The 20,479-nt window shown below is 35.5% G+C and overlaps 1 protein-coding gene across 1 annotated transcript; it reads right to left on the bottom strand.

Annotated features, from left to right (window-relative positions):
• Positions 1–230: 230 nt before the first annotated feature.
• On the bottom strand, positions 231–19,466 carry LOC100250411 (DExH-box ATP-dependent RNA helicase DExH8). Its single transcript, XM_010653879.3, has 14 exons — positions 19,056–19,466; positions 16,171–16,348; positions 13,887–14,060; positions 13,527–13,674; positions 9,618–9,929; positions 5,651–5,797; positions 5,396–5,576; positions 3,523–3,803; positions 3,306–3,428; positions 3,050–3,200; positions 2,642–2,895; positions 2,379–2,564; positions 1,336–1,866; positions 231–818 (listed from the first exon to the last, which is right to left on the bottom strand). The coding sequence occupies exons 1-14, from the start codon at positions 19,195–19,197 to the stop codon at positions 603–605; spliced, it is 3,024 nt and encodes a 1,007-aa protein (XP_010652181.1). The 5' UTR covers positions 19,198–19,466; the 3' UTR covers positions 231–602.
• Positions 19,467–20,479: the final 1,013 nt, after the last annotated feature.

A 20,479-nucleotide genomic window follows, 5' to 3' on the forward strand; every position in this document is an offset into this window, starting at 1 on the left:
AAGGCCACCACAATGGATGTGCTTCCTACGCAAAGTTGCGATGACGTACAGAACACAATAGGCATCATTTTAATGCCTATAAAAGAGAAGGGAAAAGAAAGAAAAAAGAAAGTGCGCTTTGGGACCCAACAGAAGATGAGGATCATGAGAAAACAAGACCTAAAAACACAAACATGAGAATCTAGCCAGTGATGACATATGAACATGGAATCAAAAGGCAAGACAATAAATGAAGAGTCCAATTAACATTACCTATCATTATCAGCCTAAATGCTTCCATTGTTAGGTTCAACAAAATCCACTCATCAGGCAATATTTTCCCATTCACTGAAGATTTAATAAGGGAAGCATCTCTCACTGTTTGCAGCATCCTTTTCCTGCAAAAGCAGCATAATATTTACAAACCAGTATAGCATTTTCCTCTGCCTTATCAGTTTCAGGAGGCCTTTAAAAAGCACCAAAATGAAACGTCTGCGAATATTAGTTTCTGAAGAGCGCCAATATTAAAAACCCTTACTGCTCAGATGAAAGAATCCTTCTAATCGTTTTACAGCCAATGATATCTAAGCAATGATCCTATGCACACATCAGCAGAAAATATCCTACTTGGTACCATGTAAGCGCTTGTTAAATGCAGTAGCATAATCGCCAAATAGAATGTCTGTAGGGGGTTGCAGGTTGAAAACATAAGAGGTGGCCCTTGATACTAACATCGGCTTCTTGGTCGTAACTTTGTCTGTCAACTCCCCAAAGCTTGATTCATCAAATGGGAACGAACACTTCAGGAAGAAGAAGCAATCTCTACCCAATTTTTCCACCTGAAAATGTAAATGATTAAACTCTCAAATCAATCATCCATGATCACCATAATTATAACAGCTGCTAAATCAGTATAACAGTTATTAAAATAGCAGCCGTTATTCGTGGAAACTACAATCACTATATGCTTTAATTATTTCAAACCTCACTTAACATTTTTTGAAGTTGTTGTAATAATAATATTTTTATAACATCGAATACAGAAATATTTATCAAAACTGCAAAGGTTACGTTGGTCCTATAACCTCTGTAATAGCAATTCAGCATACCAAAATTTTATCTAATTCCTACCCTTCTATTGTTCTATACATACGAGCATGTTGGGCACTCTATGCCCATATCATTACTCATGCCCATGAAATAGCCAAAAGATGTTAGTGCACATGCATTTGTAATATGAATGGAACCCACTGCAAACACGTGGCTGGGTAGTTCTCAATCTTGAATGACTTAGTATAGTACAACTCAGGCAGTGACGAGCATAGTATGAAATTTTTTAATATCAACAGTGAATACCTGCAATTGTGAAAATCTGATGTTCTTCATGGTAAGAATGACCTGCACTTGATACATGGCGTCTGCCAATATCCGGACAGCCAGACACTCAAAAAATTTCTGGATAAGATTTTTCTGTCCTTCCAAATTTCCACCATAGCTTTCAAAATTAGGAAACCATAAAATGCATTCAACTTCATTCCATGGGATTGGATTTTCCCCTTCCGTAGAGATGATTGCCTTGTATGGTTCACGCAGCCCCCACAATATTTTAACAGCTGTGAGTGATGGGTCACATATGGAAATGTTTGGCAAACATGTTGTGGAAATGATCTTGAAAGGATTAAATTTGTGAGCAAGATTTATGGTAAAGTGCAAATCAGTATCATCCAATACAAGAACACGTCCTCCTAAAGCATTGGGGAAGAATTGAAGAAGCAATACAGCATCTGCATCACCATCTTCTGGAAGACATTCACCTGATCCACTAAATTCTGAAACTGATGGATCCAAATCATGAGAAAAGAAACATGAATCTCCATTTCGACAACCCTGCAGACACACTTTCACAATTGTTAAAAACACAACAAATTCACTGCACAGAGCAGATAAGCAATCTGCTGTTTCTGTTTGAGTATTACTCTACTGAGAAGCAGACAGGGACATGTATTAGATCTGAAAATGCTGAAGGGCACGGCATTTTAAAAGAAATCACGATGATTCCATGTTGGTCAATTGTAATCATGACATTAAAGGCTTAGAAAATGATTTCTCCACCAAAATCAAGATGGAGAATATCACACTTTGCATGAAAAAGAAAAAATGCAACAGAAAGCAAAACAATGCAGTATAATAGAAGGAAATGCCATCAATTCCAATAGCTCATGGCCAATTTCCCCAACAATTCAGTCCTGTTGGTATCTGGTTCGAATAGGTTCTAGTTGGTTCAACTTTGAGCCATTGCTATGGGAAGTGATACCATGTACCTGTTATACTAACTACTAAAAGAGACTAAATGAACACTAAAAAAAATAGAAATTATAGAATCCCATTGAGTAAGATACCTGCAAAGAAAAGAAGAATTTGCATGTTGGTCCTTTCACTTCGTTGACTGGAAGTGAATGAGAAAAGGGGCATTTGTTACCCCTATTGCATGATCCATTGACAAAAAATCTACATGGAGAAGCTTTCCCATCATTAACAACTTTATGCTGATTGCTAGAATTTTTTTCTGTATATTGAACTCTAATCTGTGAAAAATGAAAAGGAAAGGAGCGATCATTACTTATTTCACAAATAACACCAAGGAGGCACATGAAAGAAGTACCTCTTTGATAACAAGGGCCATTTTTTCAGCTATAATATCATTCTGAAACTGATTGGGACTAACAAATGGCACAGCCAAGCATTTCCTTGCTTCACTTGGTGGCTCAAATTGATCATCATCTGTATCTCCATCTGGGAGTTGCGTGATAAGGCAAGTGTGTTCAAATTCATAAGGTTCATAGTAAGATGGTGGGCCATCAGATTTAACCAAAAATTTGGGCCGAAACCGGTGCACTGAATTCAGCACATCTTCATCTGCAAAGAAAGATACCCCAACTTGAAGAAACAAAATGAGGGTGCTCATAAAATAACAAAAGAACCATGAATAAAAATTTAAAAAAAGAATAGTATACTTGAAGAAAAACTTAAAAAGAGAGTGCTGATATGATTAAACATTGAATAACCATACAAATTTCAGAGACATGATTCAGTGATGATTGCACAAGCATGTGGAAAGTGCACCATTCTTCTTCAATCTTGGCCAGAGGCAGCTGCTTTTGAGTTGTGTCCATCTCATCAAGCTTCAGAATTTTTTTCAACCTCTCAAGACGGTGCTTATCCTTCAAAATAAGGTGAAATGTTTGAATCATCTGAATCGTCCCGAGGACAACATAAGTTCAAAATCTATAAGGATCCAAATATCCCAGCAGAACATGCTATTTTACCTTGAAAACACGCTGCCAAAACTGAAATGCACTTAGGTTTGCAATGAATGCCACCTCCCTTTTACCAGTTAGGACAGACTTGTCACTATCTCCATGGAAGTAGCAGTCAGTATACTGTGCAGACTGAAACAGAATAAATTAATCAGAAAGGAACAATAGTTTGAGCATTCACATGTATGTCAAATTTCCAAAGTTCATTCACTTAAATAGGTAATACCAAATTTTCCTTCCCAAAAGGATGGAGAATGGGTAGAGGCTGTATGTCCATCAATATACCAAGCAAAATTCCTTCACGTAGCATTCCAATGTCCCCAAACTTGAGTATAAGCACTGAAGCATCAAAAGACAATGAGAAACTGGCAAGCAATCGTCCATAAAATGAAGGCTCATACCGGCCCCTAGGCAATGTTTTCTCCAGTGCATTGATGCGAACAAGGAATCTCAGCGCATCTTCAACAACTACTGGATCTGGAGGATCAAGAGCCTTCTGCAACAGGACTGGAATAAAAATTTTGCAAATAAGGATTCAAGGTAGAAACTTGTAACAAAGAAACACATTCAAGCAATTGCCATATATAGAATTTTGCAGCAGTAGGCAGAATATAGAAGACAAGGTGTCAAATTGCCTGTTCTTCTATACTAACAACTAACAGTTGTACCACAAAATTATTTTAAGCAGGCTTTACAAGTTGATTGATCTGGAAACAAAAAGGGGTAGATTATCTAGACCATCATTGTTCCTTAGTGAATATCATAACTGCCAGCTATAAAAGTAATGAACGTGCCGGATACCATTATCATCATCTGACTTAGGACCAGTTCTCAGGTGGTATTCATATCTGTTGTTGAAAGCCAACTCAAACCTAAACCTAAGGTTTGAAGAGGATGCCTTCCCAAAAACCCATCCTTACATTGGGTTCAAGATGCATGCTCAACCAAGTTTGGTTAGATCAGGTTGGTTGGTTGATTGTTTGGGATTGGAATGAAATAATTGCCTTTTTCCTAAATATTTTTATTTTTGTCTGCTTTCAGTACAATAGACTTTGCCATGAGGCTTATTAATCAAGCATGCTGAATGGCATGGTTTACAAAGAAGGAAGAAAAAGAAAAAGGTATCAAGCGAAAAAAATTTGAGACAACTTCCAAAGTTAAAAGGAATAAATTTCTTACAAATATCAATAAAATTCACTACAATGCCAAAGTGGGAAACACTTGAAGTCAACTAAGATTAGCTTGTCAATTACAACTGCAAAATATGTTGTACACTGTGGCAAGTAATTGTTCTCAACTTCTTAATAGGAGACAGCTTATTGAGAAAGACAGAAGGGCATTGAGGAGAAAAGGTTTCCTCAGAAAAATAACATAAAAAAGCATTCAGAAACAAACCAAAAATAAAGAAATAAAAGAGGATAAGCATTGCAATAAACAACATTTACACCTCTACATTCTACACTTTCTTTCTTCACCTTTATAACCAACTTAAAGGGCTAACTGCCTAACACACCATGTGTGGGTGCAGTGCTAAATGTAGATGTAGGCAGTAGTGTGATGAATCACTTCAGACGAGTCGAAAAACAGTGTCCAATTAAAAAATATTGCATAATCTTACATGGGTTTTGGTGGCAAAATTTGTTCTGACACCTCAGTGGTAGGGATGGGCCACTCTTAATGCAATATTACAGTAATTGTACAGATAAGCATTATCATTTTAACCACACAAAGCACAACAAATTAAATATTATATGAGTATGACGATCTAGCTGTCCATTAATCCAGGCTTGACTTGGGTCATTTTACTCGTTTTCAATTTAAGCAAGAATCAACTTAGGTTGATACGGACTTTCAGCACAAGGCCAATCCAGTGTGTAAAAACTTCATTTCATGCTCACCCCTTGCTCAAGGTTAGACTCAGCTTGATTAGATTTCACTCACCAAAAGTGGAGCTATTACTAAATCCTGAATTATAAGAAGATAATTCAGTAGTTTCATCTAGGGCCATATATTCAAGGGAGTCATCTGTGAGTGAGATACACTCTAGCCCTTCCTTTAAAAAGCCAACTTACAACAAAATCAGCAATATACCACTATACCTTTAGGGTCATTAATAGCTCTAGGTTCAGCACAGCAGATCAGAAGCACTTGCTGCCTCAACGATAACCTCAGTATAGCTGGAGGCTCATAATCCTGCAGCTTATTGAAAAAAGATCCTGTGACTAATCGAAAAACCTGCCCATCACAGGTCCGACCAGTTCTTCCTCTACGCTGCTCAGCCTACAGCATAACTTTGAATTTGTCATATCTTAGTAAGAAAAATTTAAAATCAACTACTAGGACTCCCTCAATACCTGAGACTTGGAGACCCAGGTAAGCTCTGAAGCTTCCTTTTTCCGATTACTGTCCCAAAAAACTTGTAAAGATCGGCATGAATCAATGACATATGCTACTTTGGGAATCGTCACAGATGATTCCGCAATATTTGTGGCTAATATTACCTGTATAAATTTGAACTCTTTAAAAATATCCACAAACATGCAAGATGTATGATTTAGGGTTAAGAATCACAAGAATGAAAAAGGCTTCTAACTTCTGTTAAATATTGGTAAAAGAGAAGATGATTACAAGTTACAACAAAAGCCAGATAAGCAGCAACAAATTCCAAGATATGTGCAGCATGACGTGTAAATGACAATGTCTCACAGAGCACTATAAAAATAGTTCGCACTTATATTCTGAAGAACATTATTATTTCCACCTTTTTTTTAACACATTTTTACCACCTGCTTATTTGGCAAGTGATGATTTGATGTGTTTTAAAGTAGTTAATTTGCATTAAATGCAAAAAAAAATTTGCATCCAATCACCACTTGGCATGTGAGCAGGTGGTAAAAAATGTGGTTAAATAGGTGGGAAGAACAACAGTACTCTTATATTTTCCTTACCGCAAAGAATAATTAACAGAAAAAAGCATCCGTATCAAAAGAAAACTGACAAATAATGAATTTGAAACATGATACAGATACCACACACAAAGTTCAAACAATAAATGGACTCATTAAAGAAATTACATAAAAAAATAACCCTAATGTTGTATTAGTCTAGAGATCATAAGGTCACAAATCGTTATTTGTCCAGAACTGATTTAAACAATTAAATCAGAGAAAAATTCCATAGCATCAGTATGTGTAAGACCCTCTTGCTTTTATTCACTATGACCCATAAACTTCAGCTATAACAACCACCTAGAAGAGGGACTGAGACAATAGCTAGGAAGAAATCCACGATCAATATGTAATGATTCATCACATAGACTTTATTCACCATCTAGGTGAAGTTAATAAGTTCTTAGTTGAGTCCACAAACAGAATATTCTTTCTGTTCATGTCCATCAGACCTTTTCCTGTAAATTACTACTAAGGTTAGTTTGAGACTAACATCTTTTTTCCTTTTTCTTGAGGATACACTCTCTGAGGGATACACTAGGCTACTAGAGCAAAAGGAAGATAAACTACAATGCCAGTTAGGAACTAAGATAGTCATATTTCATCCACTGGGAAAAAAGGAAGAAAAACCCTCACAGATAGAAGGCCCAGTCATTGCTAGAAAATCAGTTTCCTGAGCTTTGGGTCCATGAAAATCTATATTCACATCTCCAAAATTTTAGAAAGGTCTCAAAATATGGGCTTATTTCAAAGGGAAGCCCAAATATCACTAGACCATTTAGTACAGTAACATAATACCACTTAATACTCCTTATAATCACTTAAAAAGCCCCCTTAGCCTCTCCTAGTCCAAACAAGAAGGCACCAGTCTCTATTAGATTTTCAAGAGAGCACCCATGCAAACAAATCACAGCCCATTTGATACAATAACAAAGACTCCCTTAGTGATCACTTGTGATAAAAGAAAAGAAAAACCTTTAGGCCCTTCTAGTCTAACAAGAGGACACCAACCTTTGTTTGGATTTTCACAAGAGCACCTGTCCAAACAAATCAGAAGCCCATTTGATATAACAAAATGGTATGCCTTAATGCTCATCTAAGAAATCCCATTTAGCCTCTTGTAATCCAAACAAGAAGGCACCAAACTCCTGAATTTTCAAAAGAGCACCTGTCAGTTTCAAGCTCACAAAATTGCACATAAGAAGAAATCAAGGATCTAAATGGAAGTTCCCTCAATCTCTAATAATTAAAGGTAATAGGAAGGCCTTTAAAAATTCACACCAGTTCCCAGCATGAGACTGTTGCATAAATTTTCTATCTAGAAGAATCTGCTAACCAATAGTACAGTGGGACAATCAAGAAACAAGCCATAAAATGAACTGAAATGAAGGTTGAGATGGATGACTGACCATACAGGAAAAAAAGAATTGATGCATTTTTCAAATTCTGAAGATAGCAATCAGAGATAAGATGAGACATGGGCTGTCCTGGGTGATTGGTTATGTGCAGGAGACCAGCACTGCACCTGTAAATAGAAATAACATGTTTGTTGGAAAAGATTCAAGTAGATACTTCATGTCTTCTTGCCCTTCCCAGGGCTGTGGGGGTTACGATGGAAAAGATACAGAAAGATTTCCTTTAAGGGACGGTAACCAGAACAGGAAAATTTCATTTAGTGAAGAATTTGACAGCCTGTTTTAGTAAGGAGAAGGGTGGGTAGGTATTGGGCAGTTGACAGTTGTCAATAAGGCTTTGCTGGGTGTGCAGACTCTCTATGGAGTGGAGAGTTTGTGGAGAAGGGTCATAGTGGGCGAATTCAGGGAAAAGGGAGATGGTGGTTCTTTAGAGAGGCAATAGAGTCATTTGGGTGGGTCTTCAAAAAGCTATCAGAAAAAGGTGGGTAACCTGTTTTCCTTCTTTCATGAGTATCTTAGTGGTAGATGGCAGTAGCACAAAGTCTGGACTTAATGTGGGGTGTGGATAGGTTTTTTTGAGGGATCATTTGTCAAGGAGGAGACAGGTCATTGGAATCTAAGTTTATGAAGGAGCTTCCAAGATTAGGAAGTAGATCTGCTGGTCTCTTTTGCAGGTTATCCAAAACATTGCCCATCAAGTTGATAGCATGTGTAGATTGGTGGGGCAACATTGTAGGTCTAGATGCTAATGAAATCTTTTTGTAAGGCTTTAAGTACAGGTTTTTGTTCTCAGTTGAGTAGATGGGGGAATCCTGGGCTGCTTTGAAAGTTGGCTTCCTTGTTTGGAAAGCCCTAGGGAGCAAGATTCTTGCTTCAAATCAACTCCTGAGTTTATATTGTGCTTAGTCTTGGCAACTATGGATTTTCTGGTTCTTTGTTCATTGTTTGTTGGGTTTTTCCATGCTGTGTAAATGACATATTGCTTGGTTGGCATGGTAGCTTTGTGTGGAAACTCGTAAGATATGGAGGTTGGCTCCTTGAGTTGTTTTGGTGCATGTGGAAAGAAAGGGATGAAGGATTTCAAAGACTTAGAGCCTTTAAAGTAAGGGTTGAAAAACTTGTTCTTCAAATCATAATGACCTTGATCTAGTGTGCTGTGGGGAGTTAATAAAATGTCCTTAGATTTCATTCACAATCAGGAAGATTTATTTAGGCTATGAGATGGTTTCTCTTGTCCTTATTTTCCCCTTGTATACTGTCTATGTACTTGGATTGACCCCTTTTTATTATAGGTGCATTTAATAAATTTCTCTCTTGTTTGCCTATCACAAACATGCCAAATGGAAAAGAAGAGATGCTTGTGCTTTAATTGAAGATGTCATCATAAATTTTTTTTTTTTTTTGATAGGTAAAGTAGAAGATCTATTAAAAAAGAGGAGCCAAAAGAGCAACTCAAGGTATACAATACCTATACACCCACTGCCAAAACGGCCAAAAGAGGAAAAGAAAACATCCAAACGGGACTAACATTGCTTCATGGGAAAACAGAATTCCTTTATCAAACCCACTTAGGACATAAAGCTCTAGTGATGGGACTGCTGAAAACAATCCCAAAGGTGTTCTCAAATACACCACCACCCATCTAAGAAGCCACCTGAACCTGGACTGTGAATGCCAACTGATACCATAAAAACTGTGATCACGATATAGATGAGGCCCTCACACCAGTCCCCACACACCAATTGAGAGGATGGTCTAGAAGTACAATCACTATTGTCCACATAATGAAAATGTGCAATGGGATGACCTAATTGTTAAAGATAAATGTTTGCATAATGTCTACAACTGTCAAAGATAAATGGTTGCTTATGTTATGAAAGTTAGGCAAAACCATTCAATGTTAACATGCAGGAGATCACAGTGCAGATTTAAAGAGGCAAAACCAATTAAATGTATACCTTACGATGGGACTTCCAGATTTTCATAGCCATAAGAGCTTGTTCAGTATCGATGCTGCGATGTAATATATGAATTTTGAAACATGAACTGAGGGGCTTCAAAAGGTACCATTGCTGTTCCAGTGATTGGTATGTAGGAAGAAAAACCAAAATACTTTTTTCAATGTCCAGCTCATTCTTGTGGATTTTCAATACCAAATCATGAATAAGCTTGTGCACTTCAGGCTTGATATCAGCATTGTCCATGGAAGGGCTTGGCCCAGACAAATATCTTGTAGACAATTCTGAATTTATTCCCAGAAGTTCGGTTACCTGTTCAGCAAAAAGTAAACAGAAATAATCATCAAATACATGTGAAATTATGCATTAGCATCAGAGCATGACAATCAACTAAAGTTGAATTTACAAGAAGAATCATGAACAAGTAGAGATATAAAGAATCATGAACATTATAGTTATTCTAAGCCTGTTTCTTTTCCCTTGAGAAGAATCATGCCTTGGATGATCAGTGGCAAATTGGTAGTCTGCAGTCTGAACTACCTCATCTCTAATTTCTACCTCAGAAATAAGTGATTTAAATGTCAAATTACCACTTATTGCTGCTCAACAATCTAATTTAAATGCACATGACTCAGTTACCAGACTATATAGCAATTGTTTATTTGCACATGAACTAATAATGTATAACTATCATGGAGGAAGAGCATGTGCAAGTGTGCCTAGAAACATGAATGATGCATTATTTGCACATGAACTAATAATCCTGAACAAATTTTTTCTTCATCTTACCATTGACTGCCTCAAAGTTCTCCAGGGCTTGTGACTAGCATGATTCTTATGCATATTAACTACAAGGCCCATTGACAGTGTTTTTAACAATTCAATCGGTCTACCTTTTCCAGAAAATGATAAAATCATACAATGCTTATTTACTTTACAGGAATATCTAGGACTATAATTTATTCAAAACTGCAAGACATTGAGTCCTAGGTTTCCAAAAGTTATGACATCTGTATCAAACCTTCATATTGACCATGTACAATTTGAGTTCTATTCAAGAGTAAACTGCTCAGCTATGATTTTTTGGCAATGTTTCCTGTTAGTGTGCTAATATAACTAAATTGAGTTGGCAATTTTAGTCCAAAAGCATTGGTCTGAATGCTACCTACTCCCAATGAGACTTATCATCTTCAGAGTGAGATTGAAAACACTGGTTGGTGAAGCAAAGTGAAGACAATGGTTAAGCAACGGTGGATTTCTGGTTAAAAAAGAAGTTTAAAAGTGTTTAGGGTCCCCTGACTGCTCAAGGGAATGCTTGAGCAACCTTGAAACATGGGAAATAGAAAAAGTGAAATGAGATCACTTGAATGCCCCCAAGTGTTCCCAAGAGACCATTCAAGTGTCCCTTGGGCTTGAGCCAAAATTATTTTTAAAATTCTTTTACCTTGTTGGTTTCTATTTTCCAATTTCGTTAAACTTCTTTTCCTAATCAACCTAAGGTTTTTGTGTCTATTAAAGGGAAAAAAAATTTCATGATGTAGGGGGCAAGGATTATTCTACCTAGGGGTTTTCTAAATGTGTCACTTGAGCACCCTTGAGTGTTCCCACAAGACCGTTCAAGCGCCCCTTGGTTTTTAAGACAATTATTTTTAACATTCTTTAACATTATTGGTTTCTATCTTCTGATTTGCTTAGACTTCTTTTCCTAACCTACCTAAGGTTTTCATGTCTATTAAAAGGAAAATACTTTTCAAAACGTGAGAGGGAAGAATTATTGTTTATTTGCCTATTATGCTGCCAAAATTCAATAGCGTAGAAAGGTAAGGCTGTCAAGGAGCATACCTCAGGAGGAGTTGAGGTGAAAATCATTAAGGTGATTGGGGGTGCCATGTCAAGGATGTGAAGATGTATGGGTCTTGGTCAATAAAAGTTCTTTGGAAGAAGTTTGTATCTCATCCAGGTAAAACCATATACTTTCTTGAGACTTAGAGAATTTTTAGTGTGGTAGACGACCTTGGCTTTACCTAAATGAAAGAATTCAAAGGGGGTTTTTACGTATATCATGTACCTCCTTTGTATTACTTTTCGCATGTAATTTTCTTATTTCATCTGAATTGATTTGAAAAGTAATTCAATATGGTTGGTAAAATTAAAATTTGTCATAATCAAGTTCAGACTACCCATGCACTTCACCTCCCTAGGCAGTTTTGTGTATTAGGAACAAACTTTCATTTCTCTTCACAATAAAATGCATAAAGGAAACAGCAAGAGATGAGAAAATATAGAAGGTAGAGCAAAGGGGAATTTTATAGTAAAACTCTCAATGAAACCATTCAAGGTACACGCTTCCCTTAATCAGAAATCCACCTTTGAACATACAACCTCAAAATTTTCACGAGAAAGCTTATGACATAAAATTGCACGAAAGTAGTCATCTTATGGCAACTAATTTACACCCTATTTGGAATAACGTGGTGACACTCCTCAATAAAAAGCATCCTTTTTTACTTGGCATGGATCCTTTGTTGGGAAGAAGAGGATTAAAGCTTGGAGAGCGGCTTCTTTGTACTTATTTTGGACTATTTGGAAAGAGATGAATAAAAGAGCATTTGAAAACATTGAAAAAAAGGATCAAAAAATCAAACAACCCTTTATGCGTGATCTTTTGGAGAGGGTTAGAGTGTACATTAGAGACTAATCAATGTCCATGGTGGAATTCATTAGTTAGTTGAGCTTTGAGGAGGGAGAAAGAATTGTTTTCATGTCTTTGAAATATTTTTTGTGTCCCTCTCTCCGCTCTATCTGGCCTTTTGGCACCTTTATATATGCCTTGAATGCATTTGCACACCCATTTGTTAAGTGCTTTTGGTATATCTGATCTTTGCCCGTAAGGAAAAAAGGGATCTAGATCATTTGTGCACTTGCCACTCTTTTTTTCGTACTTATACATGATTTTGGATTTTCTCTGCACTTGTATAGTGTGCTTAGCCACGATGCTGCTCAGGATCACCTCCTAATGAGTAAAGTAGTATTTTCTATTTATATAAAATTTCCTTATTTTTAAAAATTCTTAAGGAAGTTTGTAAAACCAAATTGGCATCATCTTCCATATACATTCAAGCCATACCTAAAAGGCATCTGGTCCTACAGCCTTTCATATCTCTCCTATGCATAAAGCATCTCACTACAAACCCCTTTTTTTTCTTCCCCTTTTTCAATAGGTACAATAAAGTTTTTTTATAGGGTAGGAAAAATGAAGTTCTATCAAAAAGCACCTAAGAAAAAGGAGGCACAACCCATGTATACAAGAAGCATACAAAGAGCACAAAAGAAATAAAAATTAAACACATTCACCTCTACTCCTGCCTAAGCAATCAAAGTTCATTGTAAACCCTTGTGCAACTAATAACTTGCACCACATGTGCTAATCTCACCAAGTCAAATTCAGTGATATGCTCAGAAAACCCCACTGAGAATATTAATTATATATAAACCAGAACAAGGTGATGGTCTAAGAATTTATGTGAGAAATCCATATATTTATGTTTGAAAACTAAAAACATCCATCTCTACTCCAGCCTAAGCAAATCAAAGTTCATTATAAGCCTTTGAGCTACTAAAAACTTGTGCCACATGTGCTAATCTCACCAAGTCAAATTCAGTGATATACTAAGAAAACTCCACTGAGGATATTAATTATATACAAACCAGAACAAGGTGATAGTCTAAGAAGTTAGGTGAGGTATCCATATATTTATGTTTGAAAATTTAACAAAGCGTAATGCTGGTAAACAAAATATGACTACCATACAAGAACAGAAAAGACAAAAAGAGCATTAATCAAGCCAGATGACTCTAGATGAACAAGAGCAAATTCCATCAGCAACTGTAAAGAGTTTGAGCAATTACCTGCTCAAGATATGAAACTTTTCGCTGAAAAAAGGTTTTTTGACTCGAATTAGGAATCGCAAGCACCTCTACTCTTTCACCCCTACCAAGATCCTTAAAATAATCCCTGTATCTTGCGATATCAGCAGTGGCAGACATCAAAACCACCCTGTGATATCAAAAATCAATCAGACCCTTAAGCTAAAGTGCCCCATAAAATTCAATTAAGGTTTATGTCATTAGTTAACATGCCCCTCTTGTATAATTCAACAAAAAAAAAACAGAAGTGAATATGACCAGATATGTAGAAACCAGAAACTTCAACAATATTACTGGCATCAAAAATAGAAAGAGAAGAAAATAACAGAAAGATATACCAACCTCAAATCATAATCCCTCAGCATAAACTGCTTCACACATACAAGAACAAGATCCGACTCCACCGATCTTTCATGCACTTCATCAAGAATTATAACTTTGTATTCAAGTGCTTTTGACCCCTTTTCTCGCATTTCATCCAACAAAACTCCAGCAGTTTTAAAAACTATTTTTGATCTGTGATACAATATTAAGAAAATTACTCAAATAGAATTGTTTAATAAACATGATTTTTATAAAAGAAAGTGATCAAAAAGTATTGAGAACACCAGGAGAAAACCTTCACTGCATTAATTTTTTAATATGAAACTATGAAAAAAATAAAGAGGGGAGAGAGATGATTCAAAACTAAACAAATCCAAATGACAGGTGACTAAATTGAAAAGCCCCATTGCAAGTTGGATCAACTCAGAAATTCCACCAAAACATCAAAAGAGAATTAATTTGGTCTTTAAGAAAACAACTAGGTAGGTGCCAAATAAATATTCTTATGAGGACCAAGGACATGTAGAACCATGCCATGTGCTGATAATGCAAATAATTTTATTTTTAAAAAAAAGGAAAATAAAGTTAGAGTATTAATTATGGAATTTTATTAAAAGAATGACAGATATACCTCTCTAGAGTTTGTTAATAGGAATTACATTAAGACCTCCAGCAATTTTTTTTCCTTCTCTGATGGCCAAACATAAATTCAAATATAAGCAGCTAACCAAAGGAGACACCCAATGTACACAGGGGTATACAAGAGACACGAGGCACTAAAAAAAGCAAAAAGACACCTCCAAAAGATAGCAAACCTATAACCTTTTATCCACAATTCAGACTATTTACAAAGGTGTCTTACAATGTGGAACTCTTTCCAAGACTATGGATTCATCCCACCTTCCATGCTAGCTACTAGCAGATCTAAGCGAAAGAGAGTCCAAGAGGGTGCCTACAACTTAGTGACATCCTATGATAAGGAAGTTCAGTACATCATGCTAGATCAGATAATATGGCAATGTGAAGTATGAATAACAACTAAGTATTTAGTAAAATGGAAGGGACTACCAAAAAGCAAAGCCAGCTGGGAGCTTGCAAATGCATTGTGGCACTGCAGACTAGGAGGGAAAGAGTGTCACAGCCACTCCCAATTTTGTGCAAATATGCAATTTTGTCATTCCCTAGTTCTTTCCAAACAACTCTAGAATATTCAAGAACTTTAAAGAACACTTTGGAGCAACTTGACATGCTTGAGTGACTTCATCTATTTTTATAATCATGCATCAGAAATTAGGAAAATCAGGACCTAGCTAATAGTCATAAATATGGAATCCCATAACCATAACAATGTCAAGGAATTGAGAAATGAGTTGTCTAGCAAAGCTTTCTAGTGTTACTAAACTTGCCTTCTTTAACATTCTTTTCTTATTGACTCTTAGTTTTGCTTCCCTAACTGCTTGAATCAGTTGATTTGGGTGCTCAAAGCTTTGAGGTGCCAAGGTATTACATGCATTGTTAAGGGAGATCGCAGTCTTTGACACAAGGGCTAGCCTTTCCCATGAATAATTACAGCTCATAACAATCTTCTCAATCCCCTTTTTCCTAAAAGTATGTTGCCAAACAAATTTAGGAAGTTTTTTCAAAGACAAGCAATCTTGTCGCAGGTCACTTGTTCTAAATTGAGGCCACTGAGTCGAACAAATCTATGTCAATCAATAAATACGCCAGTGTCATTTTATTTTATTTTATTTTTGATAGGCACAATGAATGGTGGAGTCATTGTTACACAGTGAATGGTGTTATATACACAAATACCTCCTAGTTAATCGAATGAAATGGTATGACAAATTTTATTTTATTTCTTATAACCGAGGAACCTTCCATGGCCAAGCCCTTAGGACTCTCCATGGGGACCCAAACCTCGGGGTGCTAACCACCCCACGACAACCAACACCAAGTAAATTCAAGGTATCATCAGTGACAACATTTGAACCCAAGACCATGTGCCACTTACTGGGACTGCACTTCCTAGTGTTCGCCCTGACCAACTGGGCTACCCTAGCAGGTGACAGATTTATTAATAACTCTACAAACCCAATAGCCATCTCCTGACTTCATAATACATTAGGATGTAACTAGTGTAACTTTTTCTCTCTCTAAGTTGATCAATTTTCCAAGTCACATCAAAGATAACATGGTTAAAGGGTGGAGCAGAAAGAAGTTTGACACTTGGAAAGTAATGGTGTGACATCCAAAATAATACAAAGATTAATGTATATGAACAGTGAGTTGACTGATTTACCTTTCTGACAAGAGCTTTGAATGGCCAATGTGATATCCAACCTCACCTCCCACTTCAGAATTACGAGCTTTTGCAACCATTCTGGCAACAGCAACAACAGCAAATCTCCTAGGTTGTGTGCACAATATGGGTGCCATGTTTTCTTCCAGAAGAAACTGTGGAACTTGTGAGCTCTTCCCTTCATTGCCACATGAGCATGAAAATAATGCAAGTTAAATCATCTCAGTTAAGAAAAAACTCTATCAATCCATATGGTGCAACGTGTATGATATGACAGCACAATAGAAGAAAGTAACAAATTCTCTTCCTTTTTTTTTCTGTTACAATTGCATAAGTCAAGAAAAAATGTTTACTTTTTATCTTATAACTTTTATTTCGAATGAAAAGGACAGTAATCAAACCTAGAACTAAATGGGATTTTCAACCACAGAAATAACTTAAAATAGAGAACCAACAAAGTTCCTAATAAAAACAATAGAATTTGATTATCAATAGACTTTACTATGATGCATGATATGGCATCCATGAGTAAAAAGTTGGCAAAAAAATCATTCACAACAACTAAAATGCAACCAACTTCTAGATATTCCAAGCAGCTAAGGAGTTAGACAAAAACCTTAAAAAATGCTCAACCTAGTCTTGCGCTCAGGGCCAAAACAAGCTGGAACCAAACACAACCACCAAGACAAACACAAACCAACCCAAATAAACCCCCTTCCTCCCCCTTCTTCTCCAGGCAACCCTCCAAAGATGAAAAATTTGGCAGCAAATCAAAATGCCATGGAAGTAGAATAATCCACTGATAAAGACCATGAAACATTTAATGGCAGTTTGTTCTACTTTCTGTTCATATCTAAATATTTCTTTTTATTATACATGATTATGGCCCCTCTGATCCAAAAGAATTGACAAGCATGACCTCCTCCAATATTTTGCACTATGTTACACTATCGATAGAGGAACTTGATATGCAAGATGGAGACTAGTGGTGGCAGAAGAAAGGACCGAGCAAGGCAACGAAAGGAAATTTCCATGGAAACAATAGAGTTTGATGATCAGCAAAACATTACTATAATGCACAATTTGAAATCCACAAGCAAACAATTGGCAAAATAATAAATGCATAGCTTTTGTCTACTTCAGATCGTTATGGAGCTATGCAAAAGCTTCAAGACTACAAACATTCCATGCTCAGGGCAACCAGTTGGTTCCAAACCAAACCCCCACTACCACCAACACAAACATTTTCATAAATCTTTCATTCCTATTAATATAAAAGAAATGGTACTTGTAACAGAAGACTATACCACCATGTCTAGTGGCACTTTTGCCCATATAACAGCATATTTCTTCTTTTTATGTGATCATGGCCCTTTTCATCCAAAAAAGAATAATTAAATAGGACCCACCTACACAAAAGGAGGAAAAAAATCCAAAAGAGGGAAGTATGATGGTTTTTATTTTGGCATATATATATATATAGGCACTCTTGATTCTAAATATGTATCCGTAGTAAATCCAATTTTCAAGAAAAATATTGGAGTTACATGCTTCTTTAATATATTTTTATTTTTGACATCTCTTTGCTTTTAACATTCATTTACTTGGTCTCAGTTTGCCAATTTAAAATAAAGAATCCATATTGAAAGTTAAAACCACAGAAGTAGAGAACTAATAGACAGGAGATTTTACATTTTCTGTTTTTCACCTCTAACTAAACCTGAACAACAAAGACTCAATTTTAACATTTGTTATTGAACCTGAGAAATTAGTCGTCATGATGCAGATTTGATTAAAATTAATCTTTTTAATTTTTTAAGGAAATTCATAATAGCTTCAATTGTTTCCTTTGTGCTTTTCATCCAAATCAGTTGTTTTGAGGTGTATTATTAAAAATTTGATTCTTGCCACCACCATAACCTATAGAACTAATTGTTTTTGTTTTTTTATCCAACCTTTATGTCAAATGTACAACAGTCCCACAGATTCCTAGTTCTAACATAATGTTGGTTGAATTGCAGAAAATGGAGAAAACTTTAGAAATGATAATTAAAATTCTAAGTATCATGCCCTCCGCTGTTTTTGTTTTTGAAACTTGAAAACTCCCATCAACTAGACCAAACAGTTGTCTTAGGCTCAACAGAATACAGCCTACAGCTTATAATTTTCATCTGAATTAATGAAATATTCAAATATCTGAGGAACAAAAAAATTTTTATTTCCTTTTTTTCTTTTTACCAGCAGAAAATGCAAAGCAGAGTGGACTCAAATTCCTCACCACCACTTTGGAACTAAAACCCTAGCTCACACATTCATGAGAAACAATACCAGCAATATACACCTGGTTTCAGTAGAAAAAACAACAACAAAGACCAAAAAAAAAAAGAAAATTGGAACCTCGTATCTTTCATTGCTTTTGTTCATTAGCAGTTCATCATCCTTGACAACAGGACATGAATGATTTCAAATATTTCAATTCATTCTCGTTGTCCTTATTTTTCAACACAGCCTTAACCAGAGAAGGGGACTATTCAGAGTATTTAGCTAAGTTCAATTTCTTGATCAGTGTAAAATTCCAAATTTCTTTTCTTATTCCCTTCATTTCCTCAGCTTTCTGCGCAATTAAACTGAGCCCTAAAAAGAAAGGAGATTACTATTTATACTATGCTCGGTTTCCCTAATGCCCGAGAACCAAACAGAATATGAAGCAAAATTCCAAAAATCGTCTCATTTTCCTTTGCTCGCTTTCATCACAAAAACGAAGGAACCAGCAATGGGAACCGAACTCCAACCACAATCAGAAAGAATCACACTCAAACTCAAAACTCCAAGACAATCAAACAACTAAAACTCAAACTATTTGCCCGTTTTGAGTATCGAATTACCGCAGCCAGTTTCGCCGACGATGAGAGTGACGCGATTCTCCATAATCTTCTCCACGATCTTCTTCCTCAAAGCCATTACCGGGAGGGTCGAGAAATCGGCCGAATAATCCGAAGACTCGCACGACGAAGACGATTCCGCCATTGCGCAAACTCAAAACCCTCTCTTCTTCACTGAAGTAAACTGAAGAACGAAATAGACTCTTCCGAGTTGTCTTCTAAATGCAGCATGGATTCTTTAAATGATAAAATCTCCTACACCCGTCGCAAAGGTACGCTTTTGCGCCAGCCTAACATGTTCTCCAAAGAAGGATACTTCGAACTTAGGCATGCAGTGACCTAGGATTTCTGACACGTGTCAAAATGGCATGGGGGAAATGAAATACAGCCAGCGTCATTTTCTTCGCGCTCTTCCGTTGCTTACGTGTTCGCGCGGCGTCAGAGGGGTGTCAAATAGATTACTTCCGGCACAAGTTTACGAACAAAGTTGCCTGGTACCGTCTTCGATGGGGATGTCTTGATAGAGGAATTTTGAGTCAAATTGGACCAGTGAACTTATTGATGGTCAAAGTTATCCCTTATATTACGTATTATCTTTAATAAAAAAAATTAATAATTATTTTATATAATAACTTAAAATTTGTATTTTATAAACTGAAATATTTATTTTATAATTTTTTTATATAAATATATAAAAATACACCTTTTTTTCCTTTTATAAATAACATTAAATAAATGTTTTTATGAAAAACTTAGGTTATATTTGGTCTCTCGAAAGTATAAAGAAAAAAAATATAAAGAAAAATAGTTTTCTTATATTTGGTTTCATTATCAATTTTTTTAAAAAAAATTAAATATAATTAAAATTAGTTAAAAATTTATATATTTTAAAATTATTTAATCTTTATGTAATTAATGAAATTAAGTGAAATAAGTTTGAAGAAATATATAAAAATAATTTATTAATTTTAAATTTATTTTTTATTTTCATTCATTTTTTTATTTCCTTCCACTTTTCCTTTTTATTTTATTTTCCTCGCATTTTCCTTCAAATTTTTACGGAAACCAAATATAGCATTAACAATTAAAAAAAAACCTAATTTTATCTAATTAAATAAATAAGTCAATGTAATTACTATAATTAGGTTAGAAATAATGAAGGGAAAAGTGAGATTTGATTCATTAATATGAAAATATATGATAAAAAAACTTTAAATTTTTTTAAATTAGTATTATCTTCATCTATTTAAAAATAATTTGAAATACATGTATTTTTTATTTCCTAAAATTTTAAGACGAAATATTGTCAAACAAGCCTCATTTAATCATAATTACTAATTCAAAAAAGTAATAAGGTTGCTTAATAAATAATAAATAATAAAATTAATAATATATAATTAATTTAATTATGATTTTGTGGACCCCGC

This window comes from Vitis vinifera, chromosome 7 (genome assembly GCF_030704535.1).
Source record: "Vitis vinifera cultivar Pinot Noir 40024 chromosome 7, ASM3070453v1".
Classification (NCBI taxonomy): domain Eukaryota; kingdom Viridiplantae; phylum Streptophyta; class Magnoliopsida; order Vitales; family Vitaceae; genus Vitis; species Vitis vinifera.

What these genes read in the sequence shown, in the direction of transcription:
- LOC100250411 (XM_010653879.3), bottom strand. Translation starts at nt 19,197, where the DNA reads ATGGCGGAATCGTCTTCGTCGTGCGAGTCTTCGGATTATTCGGCCGAT. An exon ending in CTTTTGGGAAGGAAAATTTG is followed by an intron (nt 3,429 to 3,522) that starts GTATTACCTATT and finishes ATTCTGTTTCAG; the next exon opens with TCTGCACAGTATACTGACTG. An exon ending in TGGCCCTTGTTATCAAAGAG is followed by an intron (nt 2,565 to 2,641) that starts GTACTTCTTTCA and finishes CATTTTTCACAG; the next exon opens with ATTAGAGTTCAATATACAGA.